The 24030-nt window shown below is 36.1% G+C and overlaps 1 protein-coding gene across 2 annotated transcripts in view; it reads left to right on the plus strand.

Annotated features, from left to right (window-relative positions):
* dis3l2 (DIS3 like 3'-5' exoribonuclease 2) overlaps window positions 1-24030 on the plus strand; it is a 516063-nt gene that overhangs the window by 196900 nt on the left and 295133 nt on the right. For both annotated transcript variants that reach the window (XM_039766315.1, XM_039766323.1), the window contains exon 7: window positions 15141-15232. In XM_039766315.1, the coding sequence (XP_039622249.1) occupies window positions 15141-15232 (92 nt within the window). The remainder of the gene's footprint in view (window positions 1-15140; window positions 15233-24030) is intronic.

The raw sequence follows: 24030 nt of genomic DNA on the forward strand, positions 1-24030 counted from the left end.
CACATCCGGCCCGGCGTGTAATTATATCCGGCCCGCGAGATCATTTTATATACTGTATTATTGTTATTAAAGCCCGGGTATATGAAGCGCTGGTAACACAATAAACTACAGATCCCATAATGCAGCGCTTCAGCTGCCTTGCCGAACATTTTCCACATTAATCAAGTCTACCTTTTGATGCTGCAAGTTATTGCGAAGCTAGAGTTATTGCGCACTGAGTTTGCACGGCGCTTTGGTGACTTTGAAGAACAAAAAAAGTCCGTCTACATGCGGCTCGAACCTTGTGCATGTTTGGTAGCACATATCTGTGTGAGAAGCTCTTCTCAGTGATAAAGACTAACAAAACAGCACACAGGAATTAAGCCTCACTGATGAGCACCTGCAATCCATCCTGAGAATCTCCACAACACAGAACCTCACACCAAACAGAAACGAACTTGTGGCCAAAAAAAGATGCCAGGCGTCCAGCTCTAAAATGACATATGAGCAAAGACAACTGAATGATTTGATTTGTTATTGCACGTAAGAGCGGGAGTCAACCGTTTTAACAAACAGCGTATTGCACTGATACTGAAATAGCTGTGTGTGTATATATGTAGATATGTATGTATATGTATATATATGCTTATATTATGTGTGTGTGTATGTATGTATATATATATATATATGTATTTCTGTGTATATATGTGTGTGTATATATGTGTGTGTATATATGTAGATATATATATATATGTATGTATATATGTGTGTGTCTGTGTGTGTGTGTGTGTGTGTGTGTGTGTGTGTGTGTGTGTGTGTGTATATATATGACAGCTGCAATCCAAGCTGTGAGAAAACAGTAAAAAGGAGGCGTGTCAGACGTCGTAGTACATTTTCTGATGCAGCTACCGAAAACAACCGTGGCGCTGCCGCCAAATACACAAAACAATTACTTTGACAATCATGTTACATTATTTTTAAAATGTTTCCTTTTCTTTCTCTTTCCTTCTTTAACACTACTTCTCCGCTGCCAAGCGCGGGTATATATATATATAGATAGATAGAGAAATATATATATAGATAGATATTAGAACAACACTCATATCAATGACAAAACAATTACATTAACAACCATGTTACGTTAGTTTTAAAATTTTTCCTTTTCTTTTTCGTACCTTCTTTAACACACTACTTCTCATGGCCTTCTTCTGGTATTCTATATATATATATATATATATATATAGATAGATAGATATATATATAGATAGATATATATATATATATATATATATATATATATATATATATATATATATATATATATATATATATATATATATATATATATATATATATATAGAGATATATATAGATAGATAGATAGAGATATATATACATAGATAGATAGAGATATATATATATATATATATATATATATAGATAGATATGAGAACAAGATAGATAGATAGATATGAGAACAACACTCATATTAATGACAAAACAATTACATTAACAATCATGTTACGTTATTTTTGAAATTTTTCCTTTTCTTTTTCGACCTTCTTTAAACACTACTTCTCCGCTTGGCTTGGTATTCTGCTAGTATGTATATATATATGTATATATATATGTATATATATGTATGTATATATATATGTATATATATGTGTATGTATATATATGTGTATGTATATATGTATATATATGTGTGTATATATATATGTGTATGTGTATATGTATATACTAGCAAAATCCCTGCGCTTCGCAGCGACGAAGAACTGCTTTTAAATTTTTATTAAGAAGAAAAGAAAACCTTTTTAAACTGAGGGAATATATACCAATAATTATTTGTTAAGGATCTCTTTGTATGCCACGTTGTCAGTTCGGCCCTCTTGTAGTAATATGACCAGTGTGCATAAGATGTGTACTGAGCTTACTCTTGAGCATGCAACGTACAGCTGGCCATGTGAAAAGCAATCTTGCCTTAAATCTCACAGCTTTAATTGCAGCTGTCATAATCGGTTTGAGTTTCATGGTTTGCTTCAATTACGTTAGTGCTTGCAGGACTTGTTGTGTTGAAGTGACATTCGGCGTCTGTCAAGCATTGTTAGCATACAATCAGTTTCATCGATAAATTTGCATCCAGCTTTTGAGAGTTTAAACATTCATAAACATCAACGTGTCGACTACTCAAATCGTCACCTGTGAATCTAAGATGTTTAAAAGGCATTGGCGCTTGTCCAAAGGTGTAAAATATTTGGCTATTTCGGTACACTTGAATGCAACAACCGAACAATTCAGCGGCAGCTATCAACTCACATGCAGAACCATAGATGAAGGGCTTTAGAATTTCATTCTTATAGTGCTCCTGTGTAGTATAATTATCTCCTGTACCGTCATCATTCATTTACATACTTATGTACATGTGAGTTCTGAGTTTTTTTTATCTATACTAATAAAAGGCAAAGCCCTCACTGACTCACTCACTCACTCATCACTAATTCTCCAACTTCCCGTGTCGGTTGAAGTCTGAAATTTGGGAAGCTGATTCCTTACAGCTTCCTTACAAAAGTATGGGAAGGTTTCATTTCGAAATTCTACGCGTAACGGTCATAACTGGAACCTACTTTCGTATACTGTATACGGCCATAGCGGGCAGCTCAGTCGCCGTGTGAGGTGGTTGCGTCTTGCGTCTGCATATGGAGGAATATTTCGGACAAAATGAAATAAATAAATAAATGCGTAAATAAATAAAAGTACTGTGAAATGTGAGCATAAATAAATAAATGTGTCATGAAATGAGAGCCTTAATAAATAAATATGTCATGAAATGAGAGCATAAATAAATAAATGTGTCACGAAATATGTTTTTCGTTGCTTATTTATTTATTTCATTTTGTCCGTAATATTCCTGCAAACCGTCATGAAATACGGCTTGAAATAAAACTGTCACTTTCACTTCGTCAAAGTTGAGAGGGTGGGCTCTAACACGTCCTCTAGTTACTGATTGGTGAATCGATAGCACAAGAATTAATTAGAAAAATGCTTACTACTGCCGATGAAATGGATTCTGCCGAAGATATTATGTATTTCAGAGAGAAAATTGAAGATTTATCGGAAGAAACTACAATGTTGGCGGCCCATTTAGAACTCAGTATTTGACCCTTGTTTTACGAGTATAAAGTCAGTTGCATATTCGCAGCTACTTTTTCAAACAACTGTACAGCTTTGATCAGTGGTAAAGTTGTTCAGTTCAAAATATTAGTTCCATGTCAAAGTACCTAAACTAATAGAGCCGGTGCAGCTTACCGTATATCAAACTGGCTCATTCACCTTGTGATCGTCTTCTCCGATACACCATATAGATCTGCAATCTGTTGTACTTTTAAACCGCATAACAGAAGGTGTTCTATTGACTCAGCTGGAATGTCAAAGATTGGACGTCCAGAGTAGGGAACTTTGTCACCTGAACTGGAGTGTAGTCGAGTCCGTTCCACCTGTTCTTCGATAATTTCAAAAACAGTTTCATCTATATCGGAGTCTAAAAGGCCGCCAACATTGTAATTTCTTCCGATAAATCTTCAATCTCTCTGAAATACGTAATATCTTCGCAGAATCCATTTCATCGGCAGTAGTAAGCATTTTTCTAATTAATTCTTGTGCTATCGATTCACCAATCAGTAACTAGAGGGCGTGTTAGAGCCCACCCTCTCAACTTTGATGAGTGAAAGTGACAGTTTTATTTCAAGCCATATTTCATGACGGTTTGCAGGAATATTACGGACAAAATGAAATAAATAAATAAGCAACGAAAAACATATTTCGTGACACATTTATTTATTTATGCTCTCATTTCATGACATATTTATTTATTAAGGCTCTCATTTCATGACACATTTATTTATTTATGCTCACATTTCACAGTACTTTTATTTATTTACGCATTTATTTATTTATTTCATTTTGTCCGAAATATTCCTCCATATCTGCAATCATCATGCCTCCCACGTAATTTAGTGCCTGCCCATATAAGGTAAATATTCGTGGGTGAAGGACTGTGCTTAGTATATTCATAAGTAAGGCTGCCGCGCAACTCAGCACGCCTCCCATGTAATTGACTGCCTGCCCTTATAAGGCTGTTCTTCGCTGTGGTGTGTTCATTCCTTTCCTTGCTTCGCTAAGGAAGCAGTCTTCTCACAGCTTCTGCACTGTTTTATAAATGAACGACATATAAGAAAGTCCTTTTTCCTTGCTTTGCTAACGAAGCAGCCTTTTTATTTAATCCACGGGCTCTCCGCTGTTTTATTGTTCATTTATTACGATTGTTATTGTGTAGGTTTTATTTAATCCACGGGTTCTCTTCTGTTTTATTGTTCATTTGTTACAATTGTTATAGTTATTGTGTAGGTATTTTACACTTAGTTTACTGTTCAGGTACCCATTTCCTTTATTTAATCCTCGGCTTTTCTGCTGTTGTTTTGTTTGTTTATTACGATTATAGTTATTTCATTCCCTTTCTTTGCCTGACTGCCTTCCCATATAAGGTCCTCCGCAGTTTTTTTGTGAAGCAGTCTTTACACAGCTTCTTCGCTGTGTTATAAACGAACGCCATATAAGTCTGTCCTTTCTCCTTGCTTTGCGGTTCCCTACTGTTTTATTGTTTGTTTATTATGATTGTTATAGTTATTGTGTAGCTATTTTAGATTTAGTTTACTGTTGAGATACCCATTTCCTTTATTTAATCCGCGGCCTCTCTGCTATTTTTTTGTTCCTTTATTATGGTTATAGTCATTTATTGCTTCCCTTCTTTGGCTGACTGCCTGCCCATATAAGGTGCTCTGCTGTTTTTTTGTGAGGCAGCGTTTACACAGCTTCTCCGCTGTTTTATTCTCCTTGCTTCGCAGTTCTCTACTGTTTTATTGTTCATTTATTACGATTGTTATAGTTATTGTGTAGCTATTTTAGACTTAGTTTGCTGTTCAAGTACCCATTTCCTTTATTTAATCCGTGGGTTCTCCACTATTTTTTTGTTTCTTCATTATGATTATAGTTATTTATTGATTCCCTTCTTTGGCTGACTGCCCGCCCATATAAGGCGCTCCGCTGTTTTTTTGTGAAGCAGCCTTTACACAGCTTCTTTGCTGTTTTATAAACAAACGCCATATAAGGCCGTCGTTTTTCCTTGCTTTGCCAACTAAGCAGCCTTTTTATTTAATCCACGGGTTCTTGTTTTGATTTGGGAAAATGGTTCAAGGGATTAGAACATAAGTAGGCAAAGAATCAGAGAGAAGAGGTCCAATACTTCTATTTTATTTACTTAATCAACTATAATAATCAAACACATATAATGCAGACATACAAAACAAAACAGTACTTACAGACATATAAAAAGACCCATTGCCATCATCCCAGACCAGTAGACTGAGGGGGCCCCGCTTGTCAGTCTTGTCAGAGAACCAACTCATTTGCCTTTCAAATACCGGGCGGTGCGCGCTGTCCCCACGGTTGAGCCTCCAAAGAAACTGAGGGCGAAACCTTCCCTTATATACTAATTGAGCGTCCTTGCCCAAAGCGGCTTACGTGCAAGCAGTGTATACAGAAGTGATTAGTTTCAGCACACACACCTTTCCACGGGACGCAGTGTTGTTTTGCACTTGGTCCTGATGATGATGACACCTGGTACCAAAAGGCACACAAAAATAAGAATTGCGTAGTGAAGCCCCTCGAAGTGAAAAACAAGTCAGCATGCCCTTGGCTGTATCTTTAGAACATTCCCGGCTGTTTCTCCCAAAACATTAGTAATGCAGCTGGGTTTCGCGCTGAGCGACCAACGCCCATCTGCTCTCTTGATCCCCCCCTCTCTTTAGAAAAATCCTTCCATTACAGTTCTCCGCTGTTTTATTGTTCGTTTATTATGATTGTTATAGTTATTGTATAGATATTTTATACTTTGTTTACTGATCAAGTACCCATTCCTTTTATTCTTCCAACTGTACCCCTATTAAAATGTCTATCGAGGTGATCACCATCAATTAAAGAACTATCACTTACCGAGTGGTGTCTTTGCCCGGAGATGGCGCCTGCCTTTTCCCTTCTGTGTGTTACATGTTGCACGGACATATCAGGCTCACTTTTGATATCCGCAGGGATATTGTGTCTTATGTATTAAATGACTTGGAGAGGTTCAAAGTGTGAACTGATGATGGTACAGGAGATAATTATAGTACACAGCAGCACTATAAGACTGAAATGCTTAAGCCCTTCACCTATGGTTCTGCATGTGAATTGATGGCTGCTGCTGAATTGTTTGGTTGTCGCTTTCAAGTGTACCGAAATGGGCAATATTTTACACCTTTGGAGAACCGTCAATGCCTCTTAAACATCTTAGATTCACAGATGACAATTTGAGTAGTGGACACTTTGATGTTTATGAATATTTCAACTCTCAAAAGCTGGATGCGAAGTTATTGACGAAGCCGGTTGTATGCCTACATCGATTGACACATTCCAAATGTCAGTTCAACACAAATCCAGCTGATTATGACAGCAGCAATCCAAGCTGTGAGAACACAGTAAAAAGAAGGCGTATCAGACGTCGTGGTAGATTTTCTGATACAGCTAGATGGAATCAACTTCGTGCAGCTGCCACCAAATACTCGCAGATAAATCCACAAGTTAATAGGGACGCTGTCGCTAAATTCTCGCAAGCAAATTCACAAGTTAATAGGGACGCTGTCGCTATATACTTGCAAGCACATCCACAAGTTAATAGGGACGCTTTTGCTAAATACTTGCAAGCACATCCACAATTTCTTTGGGGCGCTGTCGCTAAATACTCGCAAGCACATCCACAAGTTAATAGGGAAGCTGTCGCTAAATACACAGAGGCAATTCCACAACTTAATAGAGCTTCTGTTTCTAGATATGATCCCAATAATGAAAAACAGCTTATACGAAAACCACAAGTTTGGCTCAAAAAAGCCAATTGTGGATTTGCGTACGACCCAAACATACATTATGAGTCCGACAAAACAGTACACATTGGATCCATGGATGTTCACTGTGACTATTGTCAAGCAGCAAAGAAGTGGAAATGCGAGTCTCCTGGTTTGTGCTGTAACGGTGGTAAAGTCTCTCTCACTCCTTTATGTAAGCTTCCTGACCTTCTTGAGGGCCTGTTAAATGGCGAACATCCTCAAAGTGAGCATTTCTTGAACAACATTCGAAAGTACAACAGCGCATTTCAAATGACATCATTTGGTGCTAACCAAATCGTTGATGGAAATTTTATGCCTTCATTTAAAGTTCAGGGACAAGTGTATCACTTGATTGGCAGTCTTTTACCTATGCCAAGTGAGGAACACAAATATTTGCAAATTTATTTCGTCGGGGACGATGAAAAGGAAGCACAAATCCGCTGCGCTAATTTTTCTGAACTTAACATGCCCCTGGTCAAGCAATTACAAAAAATGCTCCATGACTGTAACACTTACATCCAGGACTTCCACTCCACAATGGACAGTATTTCAGATGATGACAAAGACTTCAAAGTTGTCATTCAAGCAGACAAAAAACCATTACATGTACACAAAGGCAGATTTAATAAACCCACAGTTCATCAAGTTGGTGTTGTCATCATTGGGCAAACATTCAACAATAGAGATATTGTCTTGAAAACCAGAGACAATAAACTGCAATGCATTAAGGAAACCCACAGATCCTATGATGCACTTCAATATCCTCTCATGTTCTGCTATGGTGAAGACGGCTATTCTGTGTCTATACTTCAAGTTCATGCTGCCAGTAAGTTACCTATGAACAAAACCGTCTCTGCAGCAAACTTCTGTTCATACCGGCTTATGATCAGACAACATCATGATGATAATATCCTTTTCTTACGAACTTTATTAAATCACTTTTTAGTTGATATGTATGCAAAAATTGAATTTGAAAGACTAAATTATATCAGACTAAATCAAAAAAAAACTACGGGCTGAAAATTACTTTCACTTAAAAGATGCTATTGACAAAAACGACACTGATTTAACAGAACTTGGTCAAGCTGTGATATTACCATCTTCCTTAATTGGAGGACCTCGCTATATGCACGAGCGTACACAAGACGCAATGACATATGTACGTCATTATGGCCGCCCTGACTTATTCATCACATTTACTTGCAATCCGAAAAAGCCTTGTGAAAATTCTGGAGGACACAAGTAGACGAGCATCTATATCCACAACAAAACAAATCCTATAGTCATGCAGTTTATACATTTTTACAGTATAAATAAGGCTGTACTGTATATGTGGATGTTTTAATAAACATATTTTTGTAGCCCTCCCCACATGTCTTTCAAAAATTTTGATCAGAGCTCTTTCATAATCTTTCTATGTGAAGATGTACTGTACTTTCATGGCAAACATAACACCCTTGTGACCTCTGTTTTTCACAAACCAATGGACAGATGGGCATACCTGAGAAGTGATAGCTCCCACCCCAAGCATATAAGGCTCTCCATCATTTTTAGCCAAGCAGTACTTTACAATCATAATTGCTCAGTCCTGACAGACCAGGATAAACAACTGCAGACAAGGATATACAGTGGTGTGAAAAACTATTTGCCCCCTTCCTGATTTCTTATTCTTTTGCATGTTTGTCACACAAAATGTTTCTGATCATCAAACACATTTAACCGTTAGTCAAATATAACACAAGTAAACACAAAATGCAGTTTTTAAATGATGGTTTTTATTATTTAGGGAGACAAAAAAAATCCAAACCTACATGGCCCTGTGTGAAAAAGTAATTGCCCCTTGTTAAAAAATAACCTAACTGTGGTGTATCACACCTGGGTTCAATTTCACCCTCAGGCCTGATTACTGCCACACCTGTTTCAATCAAGAAATCACTTAAATAGGAGCTGCCTGACACAGAGAAGTAGACCAAAAGCACCTCAAAAGCTAGACATCATGCAAAGATCCAAAGAAATTCAGGAACAAATGAGAACAGAAGTAATTGAGATCTATCAGTCTGGTAAAGGTTATAAAGCCATTTCTAAAGCTTTGGGACTCCAGCAAACCACAGTGAGAGCCATTATCCACAAATGGCAAAAACATGGAACAGTAGTGAACCTTCCCAGGAGTGGCCGGCCGACCAAAATTACCCCAAGAGCGCAGAGACGACTCATCCGAGAGGTCACAAAAGACCCCAGGACAACGTCTAAAGAACTGCAGGCCTCACTTGCCTCAATTAAGGTCAGTGTTCACGACTCCACCATAAGAAAGAGACTGGGCAAAAACGGCCTGCATGGCAGATTTCCAAGACGCAAACCACTGTTAAGCAAAAAGAACATTAGGGCTCATCTCAATTTTGCTAAGAAACATCTCAATGATTGCCAAGTCGTTTGGGAAAATACCTTGTGGACTGATGAGACAAAAGTTGAACTTTTTGGAAGGCAAACGTCCCGTTCCATCTGGCGTAAAAGGAACACAGCATTTCAGAAAAAAAACATCATACCAACAGTAAAATATGGTGGTGGTAGTGTGATGGTCTGGGGTTGTTTTGCTGCTTCAGGACCTGGAAGGCTTGCTGTGATAGATGGAACCATGAATTCTACTGTCTACCAAAAATCCTGAAGGAGAATGTCCGGCCATCTGTTCGTCAACTCAAGCTGAAGCGATCTTGGGTGCTGCAACAGGACAATGACCCAAAACACACCAGCAAATCCACCTCTGAATGGCTGAAGAAAAACAAAATGAAGACTTTGGAGTGGCCTAGTCAAAGTCCTGACCTGAATCCAATTGAGATACTATGGCATGACCTTAAAATAAAGCTGAATTACAACAATTCTGCAAAGATGAGTGGGCCAAAATTCCTCCAGAGCGCTGTAAAAGACTCATTGCAAGTTATCGCAAACGCTTGATTGCAGTTATTGCTGCTAAGGGTGGCCCAACCAGTTATTAGGTTCAGGGGGCAATTACTTTTTCACACAGGGCCATGTAGGTTTGGATTTGTTTTCTCCCTAAATAATAAAAACCATCATTTAAAAACTGCATTTTGTGTTTACTTGTGTTATATTTGACTAATGGTTAAATGTGTTTGATGATCAGAAACATTTTGTGTGACAAACATGCAAAAGAATAAGAAATCAGGAAGGGGGCAAATAGTTTTTCACACCACTGTACTTCCAAAACAGCAGACACTCAAATAAGAACAACTGTTGTGATACCCAGAGTCCAACCTCTGGAATATAAAAACAAGGACAACAAGAACCGCATGCCTATTGTTGTCACCTGTAACCCACATCTTGAAGCACTTTGAAAAATTATAAAAGAACTTCAGCCAAAACTAAATAATGATGAAACGCTGAGAGATGTATTCCCAGAACCTCCCCTCCTGGCATACAGACAGCCACCAAACCTGCAGCAACTAATTATCCAAAGCTCCTTGCCTCAGGGAGTGTGCATACAATTATAGTATAGATCGTGTAATTGTACCACATAGCGAACAAGAACTTCTCCCAAAGGAGTAATTTTCCTGCAAATCATCCAATTTGGTCTATCCAATTCTTTGCATGGAATGTCCCAACACTTCACTCTATGTGGGAGAGACTGGACAAACACTTGAATTTGCACAGGTTCCACGTTAAGCACGGCAACAGAGATTTTCCTGTAGGAGCTCACTTCAACAGCCATGGACACTGTAAGACTTTAAAGTCACAGTGCTTCTAAGCAACTTCAAAACACAGCAGGAGAGAAAGAAGTGGGAAGTTAAACTGATGCTAAGATTTAACGCATTACAAATTGAATAGAGACAACAGTTTCATGACCCGATATGACTATATCTGTGGCTTGGCTACCGATTCATATTGTGTGGAAAATTAATCAAAATCTTCAAAAGACTTTGTTGGACTGTTACTAAAAAACATGACTATACATTGTTCTCCTCTCCTTCTAAAATTCAGCAGCTAAATGAATCTTAGGCCTGAGTGTGCTGTTAATTTTTTACATTAAAGGTGAGCCTCTTAAATGTTTTCTAATGCTGTCTCTCTCCTAGTGTTGATATAAACACAGGGAGCTCCAGTTTCTGAATTGCAAAATGCCTAAAGAAGGGACCTGAGTTGCCTTGAAAGCTTGCATATTGTAACAACAACATTTATTTATATAGCACATTTTCATACAATGCAGCTCAAAGTGCTTTATATGATGAAGAAAGAGAAAAAAGACAAATAATTAAAATTAGGGAACACTAATTAACATAGAGTAAATGTAAGGTCCGATGGCCAGGGAGGACAGAAAAAACAAACAAAAAAAAAAAACTCCAGACGGCTAGAGAAAAAAATAAAATCTGCAGGGGTTCCAGGCCCTCTAGGCATTCTACCTAACATAAAAGACCACAATCAGTCCTCATGGTATTCAAGGTTTTCATGGAGGAACTTGATGATGATGGTCATGTGGACTTCTGGCGTTTAATCCATCAATGTAGGGACGACATCAGTGCTTTGATCAGGTGGTGGTGGTGGCACAGGTCGCCACCCCAGAAAACCGGAAAAAGAACAGAAAAAAAAGTTGGGGTTAGTATGGATTTTGAATATGAATACCATGAATAATAATGATAATGAATTGAATATACAGGGCATCAGGATTAAACTAAGATGAAGCTATTGTGTGTTCAGCAGTTTTTTTTTTAAAGTGCTGCACTGTATTAGCCTGGTGAATTCCTATTGGCAAGCTAGTCCAGATTTTAAGTGAATAACAGCAATAGCCGCCTCACCACTTCTTTTAAGTTTAACTCTTGGAATTCTAAGCAGACACTCATTTGAAGATCTAAGGTTACGATTTGGAGTGTAAGATGGAAGACATTCCGAAATATAAGATGGAGCGAGATTATTTGAGGCTTTGTAGACTATAAGCACGATTTTAAAGTCAATTCTAAATGACACAGGTAACCAATATAGTGACATCAAAACTGGAGAGATGTGCTAGGATTTTCTTTTCCTAGTTAAGATTCTAGCAGCTGCATTCTGCACTAGTTGCGATCGATTTATGTCATTTTTAGGTAGTCCTGAGAGGAGCGTTACAGTAATCTAGTCGACTGAAAACAAAAGCATGGATTAATTTCTCAGCATCTTGTTATAAGCGGTCTAACTTTTGCTATATTTCTTAAGTGGGAAAAATGCTATCCCAGTAATCTGATTAATATGTGATTTAAAATTTAGTTTAGAGTCAATAGTTACCCCTAAATTCTTTACCTCCATCTTGACTTTTAATACTAATTATATTATTATTATATCCATTATTGCCAATCACTAAAATTTCTGTTCTCTTTTTACTTAGCCAATAAAAGGTGTCAGTTTGCTTGTGTTCACATTGCATCCATAATGGCTAACACAGTATAACATTCTACTACTTTAAATACTGTAACTGAAATCTCTTACTGTGTTTACAAAGAAACTATACTGTAGTTGGAAAAGATATAGCTATAAAAGTGGTGAATATTTCAAATTGAGACATAAGATTTTAGTTTCAATAATGTTTAAAAAGTTGTTCCATCTTAAATTGTGAATGCAATTCTCTAAATAGTTGACAAGAAACCGTATAAAAATATATTTTATGTTGATTTTCAAATGTAGACATAAATGAGGAAAACATCTAATGTGGAGTGAATTACTTTGAAAGACTATTTTAATATGCAGAGTAGGCTCTCGGTTCTTTATCATCATTTGAAAATGTGAGCAAATTGTTTTTATCTACTGTGTTCACTCCTCATTCCAGTTGCAATCGTGTACTGTTCCTCAGTATATTTAGTTCTGATATGAGCAACAGCACTTAGCAACCAGTTCAATACCCATTTCAATGAAGTGTACATGTTAATAGTCTCACCTGTTAGATATGATGTCAAAGTGTAAACTTCCCAATTATTGCAATCAAAGCTAATCACTAATTTGCAGAACGTTTTTACAGTGAAAGCTCAGCAGGACAAAAAATTGACAAAAGCTGTAGGCTGTTAATCACATTTTGAAATGAAATTATTGCGAGTGTATAATTAAATTTAATTACCTTTTTTTCATGAAGGTTAACACTGCATTTAAATAACAATTTCAGCAATTCAGTTAATTTAGCTTTAGTGAGACGCATTACCATTTCCTTCAGAGATAATTTTATAACCTTTTTGAAGTTTGTGAAGTGTACATTTTCTAAGGCAGAAGCTTCTGCTATCTCTGAGTCTTTTCTGAATGCAGTGATCCATTTGGATAATTTTATTTGAAAGCCATCAATAGTACATTACTTAACTTGATTTGCACATTAATAATTTAATATTTCTAATTAATAGTGTTGCATTTTAGGTTATACATTCAGTGTATACCCCCTGTGAAATAAAACGTTATGCTCCTTTTTATGTGTTGTGTATAGTACATATTTCTTTTCAAAATTTTAATTCTGTGGCTCTTGTGCCACCATCTGTACATGAATATAATGTACACTTGCAAGGTTTTCCTTTCCATTTTTTATTGTGTATTTTGTTTTGTTGGGTCTTTTGCCAAGAGAACATCAATAAATTCAGAAAGGCCACAAAGATGCCGTAATTTGCTTACACACAACTTTGTGAGTAGGTTGGGGCCAATTCAGTTTGTATTTGTATAGCAGTCTTCACTAAGTGCACATATAGAGCTCTGTGATAAATTTGTAGGTAAAATGCAAATATAAACTTTAGAAATTAATTGCTAAAAGAGTACACACAGACTGGTAAACAAAATAATTTTAAACCGATTAATATAATTAGATCCAAGCTATATCTATCCATTAATTACTGAAAGATTGCCTAATTATTGAGCTCGAGTTAGTGAAAACATCATAACTCAATGAAAAGTTTAGGAATTGGTAGAAAGCCTTAAAGTGGGAACAAAAAGTGTAACCAATGAATAGTAAATCCTGCTGCTAATAGTTTGCACAATTTGGTATTGGAAATGTCACACTTCGTCTTTGTTTGCTTTTGTAGTTAAAGAATTGTTCAAGAATTGTTAGTGTTCTGCAGTCAGAATCAGATGTTACCACAGGCTCCATATTCCACCAATAGCACCTCTTCAGATCTTTTGACAAACATAGCCAGCAGGCTGTAGTAGCTCAATGGTAACAGTTCACATAGTGTGAAAAGTCTTTAAAAAGTCTGGGATAATTGTTTGTGGAATTTTTTAGGTTGTATATGTAAAATGGGCTTCTAATGGGCAATTAGAAATGTAGTAACAGCAGTAGTTAACGTAGATAGTGCAAGTTTTGTGTTGGTCTTGTATTTGTAATATCTCACATTGTTATTAATGACAGCAAAAAAATGAATGTTAGCTTTTTTGCAAGTAGGGATATTGCTATAATGTGTTGACTACACTTCAATATCAAGACTTTTTTTGGGTTTATGCAGTTATTATTGTCACTTATATACATTACTGCTGATATAATATGCTGATATTTTTATGAGCATTTTTGGCTTCATTAAGTTCATTTAAATTTTGTCTTTGTTTTTCTGGTACATTTATGAACAAGGAAATAAATACTTCCTGATTTATGTCTATCATACACTTAAAAATACCTTATTGAAATTTTCAGCAAGATTTTAAAATTTCCTCACTTGATTAATCTACAAAATACATCATGAAGTCTAGTAGTTGCCTCACAACAGACTTAATTTAAAAGCGGCAATTCTACAAAAACTGAAGCTAGTTAAGTATGATTTTACACAAATCGTGATCTATTTTTCATGTTAACATTATGTTGTAACACTTTGATGAAAGCTCATTCAGTTTGTAGTTACCTACTACCTGTTCAATTCTCTCTGAGGTTTATTATTCCTAAATCAGGGTTATAGACTGTTTTTTAGTTATGATTTTTAAAGTGGCTTTTCCTGAATTTAATCTGTGTTACAGTTTTAACAATTTGCATCCTTATGATATTTAATAATGATGTCCTGTCTATTATTATCTGCTTGGGTTGCATTGTTCTTAAAAATTTGTAAAATGCCTTATAATGTAGTTCACCAGGAAAGACCGTATATAAAGGTAGACTGTATTAATTAAACTTCAAGTTTTCTTATATTCCTAGGCAACATTCCGTGTAATTAGTTTGCGTCAGCCTTAATCAAAATGATATGTTCTGTTTTTGTACAGCTTGTCCTAATAATGCAAGACTTCCAGCTTCAAAGCAAGATACTATCTCAAGCACAATCAACCCTGAGAAGTTTCTTCAAAGGACTGCAAAGGTAAGCATGGTATTTAAAAAAAAATAGTATTAATTACTTCCATATAAACTTTAATATTGAGAGAACTAAGCAATCATTGTCTCATTTTAAAAGTGGGCACACAAGAACTTACATCATGCGAAAAGCCACCACCACAACCCCCCATTCCCTAGTTGAGCCTATTTTTATCATTTGGAAACCTCCTTGCATTGTTATTAACTGCCTTTTGTTTTTAGAGATTAATCCACATTACAGTATATAGAAAATTGCCTGCTTGTAATGATTAGCTTGAAACCTTTCGCTCTGATTTGGCACTAAGCTCACTTTATTGTTGGCTTCTGGTTGACTATTGATAAGTTTTCTGCATTAGCAAGCTTTGTGTTTTGTTTCTTTTTATTTCCACTTTTATCTCCACCCAAGTGTTTAGCATGTTTTCATTTGGATACTGATGATGTTAGCTGCAATTAGAATTGAGTGAAAGGGAATAATAAAAGGTGCAACAATGTTAGCAATGTAATTAATGGTCCACAGAAAGAAACTTTCTTGTTGTGTAAGGTTTTACAGGTTTGTACATATAAATAAAATCAGAATTTTTCACTGATTATGGGCTCATTATTTTAAAAAATAACTGTTTAGTCCTTGTTTTTTTTATTTCTAGTTTTGACAGATTCTCTGTGAATGTGGACAGTGTGATAAGGCTCATAGAGGTCTGTGGTATGGTATGGTTTATAATAAAAAACTGTGGTCAAACTTGGTGGGTGCGTACAGTAGTGTACCCATTCATATTGGGTGTTTAGTGAGGAAACACTCATATAGCGCCTTGAGCATGGGAAAGGCGCTATATAAATAAAATGTATTATTATTATTAATATTAAACAGACTAATTTGTATTCATGTGCAGACATGGTCAGCTTGATCAGTTTTGCCATTGACACTTCTTGGGGCTTAATTAAGGCACCTGCAGTAGGCTAAAAAGAGCCTGAAGTGGTTAGCATGGAGGAGAGGTCAGAAGAACATGATAGAAGGTTATTGAGAATTATGCATGATTCTGAAGTAAGGTTAGCTGTGTAGAGAAATTAAATGAAAGGAAGGAAAACATGGAAAGGAAAAGGGCAGTGATGTGAGTGCTGTGATTCCTACACAAAGAAGTAACTCGTCAATAGGAGCTGAGTTGATGCCATTCTTCTTCAACTAAGAGCAGAGAAGACCCTATGGACTTCAGATAGTTCATGTGGGAGCCAGCGAGATGTGCCAGAAGACAAGTTCCAAAGGTCTGATATCTATGATGCAGAGTGTGTCTGCTGACACTGAACATGGTTGATGTGGTGCTCATCAGAGATTGACCTAGGGATAATTACATGCAATTGGGAGTGCAACAGTGGAGCTGATGGAGTGAACTTAGAGTCCCTAAAATGCCTCTTTGGTAAAGAGGCAAGGTATGCCACATGGCTTGGTCAATAAGCGGAATACTGGGACATGCATAAGGATTGCTTTTCTATTGATGGGACTGCTATTCTTTTTATGTATTTTATTTATTGAACTTATGTATGGACTAATGGGAATGTATTGTTTTTATGGGAGTATTTATTTACTGAAGATATTTACAGTATATCTGTAGTTGGGCACTTTTTGAAAATATAAGCACTTTTGCACATTGCTCAGCTCATCTCGATCAAACTATCGATGGTCCCAGGTTTAAGAACATGGTGGAAACAGCATTAAACCCAGACTGTCACAGTCAGCAAAAATAATTTAATTTTTTCTTTGCTAATGTTGTAAGATGAGCTCTGACAGTAGTACAGTATTGTGTAATGGATGTTAGCTCAATTGGGGAAAATTATATTGTAGTCATTTACACAAATATTCAGTATAATTAAATATAATAGAATTGTACAGTAAGTTTGAAAACAATGGTATGTGTGTGCATGTGAGCTAAAGCTGGTACACAGATATATGTGTAACTGTTCTTATTGGATAGGTAGAAGTGATAAAACCACACAGCTTTTGCTTTGTCTGGTTGTTACAAACTGGTTTCTAGAAAGTTGTTTGATATATTGTACTGCTGGTTAACATTAGTATTTTAATTAATTTCTGAATAGCACTTATAATGGGAAATATTTTGACAAGCATAATTATTAGTTAAAGATACAAGAGACTTCAACTGCAGGTCATGTACATTGAGAAAGCATGAATCTTTAAAGTTCTGTATTCAGAACAAGATTTTTTGCATATATTTTCAACCTGAAATCATGTGTCTCTCTGTACGATTCCTTCCCTTTCTTAAAACATCTATTTTTTATAATACCTTTTGCTTCTGTCACAGAAGCAGCTGTCAGTTTGTGACAGGGAAGCATATAGTTGCTCAAAATAAGGAAGTGGGATTTTTATGGGAATGGCTACCAACACAAAGTGCAACTTCTTGTGAACTACCTTATTTCATTACCTATGTTAATCACCAAGAACTATAGTAAGTATTAAATATAATTTGAGAAAAAAGGGGAATTTTGAATAGTAATTATTTTTGAAGCAATAAGCTGACTACAGGTTTTTTATATAGAGTCATAGCAACCTTTTTGAAAATATGGAAGCTTAACAACATACCCAAAATACAATTAAGAACACTGGAAAAATTAACCAAAAATTGAGTTAAATGAAATTGTAAGTTCTTTTTTTTTTATTACATTTTTAAACATGATATAGTCATTTTGGAGATACTGTAGAATTTTCCAAATTGAAACTGACCTTTTGTTACTGAATCATTAATTCATTCATTTTCAACCACATATCTGAAACCGGTCACATGGGCAACAGTCTTAGCAGTGGGGTCCATACATCCCTTTCCCCAGCTGCACTTGCCAACTTATAATGTGGGATATCAAGACATTCCCTGGTCATCTGGAAGATATAATCATCCCAGCAAGCCCTGGGTCTTCCCCTGGGTCTCCTCCCAACTGGTTGTGCCTGTAAAACTTTCACAAGGAGGTATCCATGTCAGATGCTCAAATCTCCTCAATTAGATCCTCTCAATATAAAGGGTCAGTGGCTGTACTGTATGTCGAGCCTTATCTCTATGGGAGAGCCAAGCCTCCCTGCGGAGAAAGCTCCTTTTTCTGCTTGTACCAGCAATTTCATTCTTTTGGTCATTACCCAAAGCTATGACCATATGTGAATGTAGGGATGTAGATTAGCTGGTAAATTTTAGAGTTTCACTTTCTGACTCGGCTACTTCTTCACCACTACGGACTAGTATAGTGACCATATAGCTGTACTTGCTACCCCCATCCATTTTTCAATCTCGACATCCCTTCTCCCCTCACTCAGGAATAAGACCCCATTCTTAAACTCCTCCACTTGCAGTAATTTACCTCCCACTTATTCACATATTATATTCCCATATTCTTACTGAGGACATTGGTCTCATATTTAGAAGCACTGATCCTTAATCCTTGCCACTTTAACATGTTGTTAGAAACTGTCCCAATGTGAGCTGGAGTTCACAGCTTGATGAAGCCAAAAGAAACACATCATCTACAAAAAGCAGTGGCTAATTTCTAAGACTTCTGAACTGGACTAAACACCCCCACATGCTGTGCCTTGATATCCTGTCTTGATATTGAGCTTCTAGACTGTGTTTTAAACATCCACTCTGTTTAAGGAATGAAAAAAGAGAAAGGAAGAGAGATGACAAGAAAGGTTAACTTGGAAAAGATCAATTAATCTTATAGCCAGGTAGTTCTTCATAAGTGTTAATCAGTTTGAGGAAATGGAGAAGATACATAGAGCATTACCAATACAATGCAGGTTATTATTCAATTCAATTCTTTATTGTCATGTGTACAAGTATCAGTATACAATATTTTTTTAAGGGATATCTTTAATTAGTATGGGAGTGATATGGTCTAGGTTTTAAGGGCAATGCCAAAAGGCTGTAGCAAGAGAATAGAAAGGAGATGAAAAGGTTAACATTCTAGTCAGGATCCTTAAAGTACACAAAAAGGTAGGGAATAATTATCATGAGATTAACTGAAAAGGGGAAGTAGTAAAAGTTAGAACCATATTAATAAAGAAAGGACAGAAACCCATTATAGCCAGGACATTCCACAAAAAGGGATCAATTCATCCTAGTAAAAGCATTTTCTGCATTCAGGGAGAAGATTGAAGCAGGAAGTGAGTGGACAGGAGCAATGTCTGACATTCCACAAATGATGTACATTATCAGCTACATTGTGGGACTTAAAGTGAATTTAGGCTGGATGAGTCAATACAGAAATCACTGTTTTCGGTCAACTAGCAAGCACCTTTTCTAGCAACCCAGCAACTTGACATTAGAATTCATGAACAGTAATTATCAAAAGCTGGGACAGTCAGCGTAGTTCTTGTTTGTGTTTATGGTAATCAAAGCCAAATGAAATGAAAGGTTAAGGTGGAAGGTAGAAATTAGAATTAAACATAAAATTAGAGCTCAGAGAGCAACCCATCAGACATTAATGAATTCCCAGTACTCGTGTAGTCCAAAGCCTCTTTTAGTTCAGAAAGTGTGAGAAATATCCACCGTGGAGATTTCTGTTGCTGAAAGCCTAGGATGAGAGAGGTAAGGGGTCACAAAAGCAGTCCACATCAGAGGAAGCAGAGGAAGAGGACCGGGGAAATAAATCGGCATAAAAGTGAAAAAGAAGTTCATTAATTTTGTGTGTGTTTGTAGTTAAGGGACCCTTTTTTGGTTTTAACAGCCAAAATTGTAGCGAAAGTGTCACATCTTTGAAGCCTAATTTACTGGGTCCAAATCCAGTAAAGTAAGATAATAGCGTGGCTTACTCCAGTCAACCATAAACATAGCATGGCATAATAGCAGAGCATTTTTTTTTTCAACCTAGTGCTATCAATGACATCTTTATGTCCCTGGTTCACCATACAAGGGAGCTCTCTTAAGTGTGGGAGGTGATAGTAAGATTCAAAGCTCAGGACAGTTAAGCTGAAGAAGGTGCTGAATAAGCAAAGCAATTCCACACATTTAAGAAAGAGCAAATGATTTTGAGAGTACCATGTAGTGCTAAGATGCAGCCTGTATAGAATTATGATTCATTAAATAAATCTCAATTCAAACATCAAGATAATAGCAGTGCCTGTGTATAAATTCACACTCCTAGTATTTTAGACTGCCTTTGATTTAAGAAAGAGAATATGCTATTTTTTTTCTTCAGTAAGCTTAAATTGGATGCATATAAAAATGAGAGTAACACATGTATATTTGTCCAGCTTTATTGTTTATGGTTAAACACAGGCTCAGATTTTTACTGTTACTCAGTGCACTCCGATAAAAAATATTAATGAAATAGAATTAAAAAGCAGGTATCATGATACTTTATATTAAGTAAACCTTTTATGTTCGATTAGAAAATCACTGGAAAGCTGCACCGCTGTTTGCTATTTTTGTGAGTGTGCGTGTAACACACTTGTTTGATTCATCACTAAATGGATCTACAGTATATAGCAACATCTACTGGCAAATAGTGAAATTTCACATTTTATTTGTGGCAGTAATATGCACCTTCCAAGAGGTAAGTAAATGGTGCAAGAAAGAACACAAAGAAGTCTTGTTTTTTAAGCCCAACTTCCTTTTTGGTTAGTTGCTTATTTTTAATACGAAAGACATGCTTATTACATAATACGAAAGGCATACTATACATATTAAAACAAATAAAAAGCAGCAGTAAAATCAAACAAACAGAAAAGTTATTTGTAATTGATAGTGAAGATTCACATGAGGATTCCATTTTTCATTTTTGCCTGTTCTTTCAAAATTGTCTAGCAAAGATCTCCTGACACCATAATATAATGTATTTTATGTGATCGTGTTTTAGTTTCATTAAAACTAATTAATTAATATTAACGTCTTTATCTGAAAGCCAACACAAAGTCTAAAATTATCTTTAGTCCTAAAGGATCATCTCAAGATTATAACACAGATACATTTTGAAGGTGTAAATTCACTTTGCAAATTACATATTTAACTGAAAGACACTGTTTTGCAAATCAAGAAGCAAGTGTCTGGGGGAGTGCATCAGACTAATTACATCAAGTCCATAAGGCTATTGTGCAGCAAATGTTTCTACAAAATGAAATTCTACCTATTATTAAAAGAGCTGAAAACTGTTGAAGTCTAGAGTATGCCCTTCCACATATTTAAAATTAGGGCTATTTGTGAAAGTCAGAATGATGGAATACTACTTCCCAGACAATGCCTTGACTTTTCCACCCCTAGTACCCCCTGCTGCCACCTGAACTTGTAGCACTTGAGTTTCCAAATGAATTACTGTGTTGGCTGTAGTGTATTATTTTGCCAAAATAGAGAAGTGGGGGTTTCACTTATTATTTGTAAAAAGTTTTTTTTAGCTTTACAGAAGCTACTTTTTTAGGATAATTTAATTCTTTTAAAAATATATTTCTTACATCAAGTGCAGAAAACAATATTTTAAAATAATCTTTGACATGTTTATAGTAAAGTAGGAATTTAACATATGTATCACCTTATTGTAAGTACAGTCATTTTTCCCCTGTATAAAAAAGTTAATTATAAATGATTAATTATGCTTTTCTTTTAAAACCATTATCAATGTCAGCATATACATTAGTTCTACCTAGCAGAGAATGGTTTGATTTGGGAAATTAACAATTAAAGTTTGAGCTTTACCTTTGTGTACACTCTGCTCTATGTTCTATATTTGAATCAATAATATTATGTTCCAATTTCTTTTAAATGTAAATTTGAATGTTTTACTGGAACAGGAACATTCACTAAAACTAAAGTATTTGTCCTGGACAAGAATACGTAATGCTTTCATGTCCATAATTTACAGGCATCTCTGAACCTGAAATTGGTTACATGTAAATGAAAAACATGAAATCTCTTCTCTGTTCTCAGTTGCTTAAGTTTTACATGAGCAGTGTACTTTACAAGCATGCTAGTCCTGCTGTGCACACCTCTTTCCTTTAAAAGCTAAAAAGACCAAGCAAACCTGATAATTGTTAGGGCTGCCATGAAAACTCCCTCCAGTTCATATTATCTTCTTATTGACTTCCATCATCTACCCTTTTTGCAATTCTGTCTCACATTTCAGTTTCCTGGACAGGAAGCCCAGGTCCACCCATTGGTGTCATGTGGCATGCCATCACAAGGCACATCCTTGCACACATAAACACAGGTACATACTGGGCAAATTCAAAATCGCCAGTTAGTCTAATGTGTGTGTTTGGGATATGAGAGAGAAAAAAAAAAACCAACATGCAGATATAGAAAAAAACACAAAGATTCCACATAGACAGTGGAATGGACAGATAGTAGCACCAACTACTGTGTCTTTCTTATAATTAATACAGTTACAAGCAGGTTAAAATCCATGAAAATAGAAAGCTTACAAAATTTGTATTTCAGTGGAATCAAATGGATATTTATTTTTGTCCATGGGGAAAATGAAAAAACTAAGCACATTTTTTTTAAAGTTTCTTACACTGTAAATGATCAAAACTTTATTTGTTGTTAAGTTTTGTGAGTATATTTATTTGGATAGTATTGGATGTTGTTGTTTGCACACTATCCATGGTGCTTTAATGACCAGGGTTTTGGTTTAAACAGTATTGATATATTGTAACTTATGTACCTGTTCATTTTTGTAAACATTTATATTTTAATATAAAGTACAGTTTTTTGGGGTCACAGATTTCAACTCTGGTATTTTGTTAGCTGTAATGTTTTTAGATAGTTATTTTTCTGGCAATATCTTATTTTTTCTGTGTACTGCCATTTTGAGCAGCAATTGCCTCAACATTACTTTGCCAGACGTGTAGTCATCAAAACCGTATACAAGGTTAGTGTCATTTACTTTCTGGTTAGTTGAGCTTGCAGATATAAACAAAAACATGTGTGTATGGTTTTGGTAATAGACCTTTAGCTTCTGGCAAAAGATTTTGAGTTTCAGTTAGCTTTTTTGGTTGACAAAAGATAGGACAGACCTTCTGTTAATGACTATTTTGGGTAATATTCTCTGCATTTCTTATCCTGGTCACCCCTATCCCTTTAATATTCCTTCCCATGTGTTTGGCATAACAATACTGTGTATTTAAAGATGCTTAATAGTGACGCTTGATCATGCTGTGTCACTTAGGGGTTTAGGCCTTTCCAGTTTCAGTAATGCATATATTTTATTAGGCAACCTTTTCATTTAGACTAAGAAGTACATGTACATTTTTGAGGTGAAGAAATGTACTAACCAAAATTATATTCAAGTGATATGTCACTAACACTTATTCCCACGCAAAGTACGTATTTTTCGCTCCATAAGATTTACTCTCCCCCATAAAAGAAGGGTGGAAATGTCTGTGCGTCTTATGTAGAGAATATTGCATCACAGGCTGTGATGTGTATTACCTGACAAAAGTCGACATCCATGGGTAGAGGGCGACAATCAGCTGATAATGGCGAAAAAACTCACCGTTACGTTACAGGCATTCCTCCTTTGCATGGGAGAATGTTAGACTCATTGACTCGGCATCTAATCCTTGCGTGTGCGTCAGTTATGAAATGTAAATAAAGGCAAAATGGCATCAACATCTCATGAGGGAACGAAGAGAGTGCAGAAAACAAAATACCCAGCAGACAATGTTTAGCACATTATCGCTGACTCGGGCTCTGATTTTTTCAGAATTTGATTTTGTTGACAGTGATCAGGCGATCGAACAAGAGAGTGAAGAACTGGCATCAGCTGATCGGACACCAGCCAATGCCGACCCAGCTGAGTGCATTCGCGCAGCTTATGCACCTA

This window comes from Polypterus senegalus, chromosome 1 (assembly GCF_016835505.1).
Source record: "Polypterus senegalus isolate Bchr_013 chromosome 1, ASM1683550v1, whole genome shotgun sequence".
Taxonomy (NCBI): domain Eukaryota; kingdom Metazoa; phylum Chordata; class Cladistia; order Polypteriformes; family Polypteridae; genus Polypterus; species Polypterus senegalus.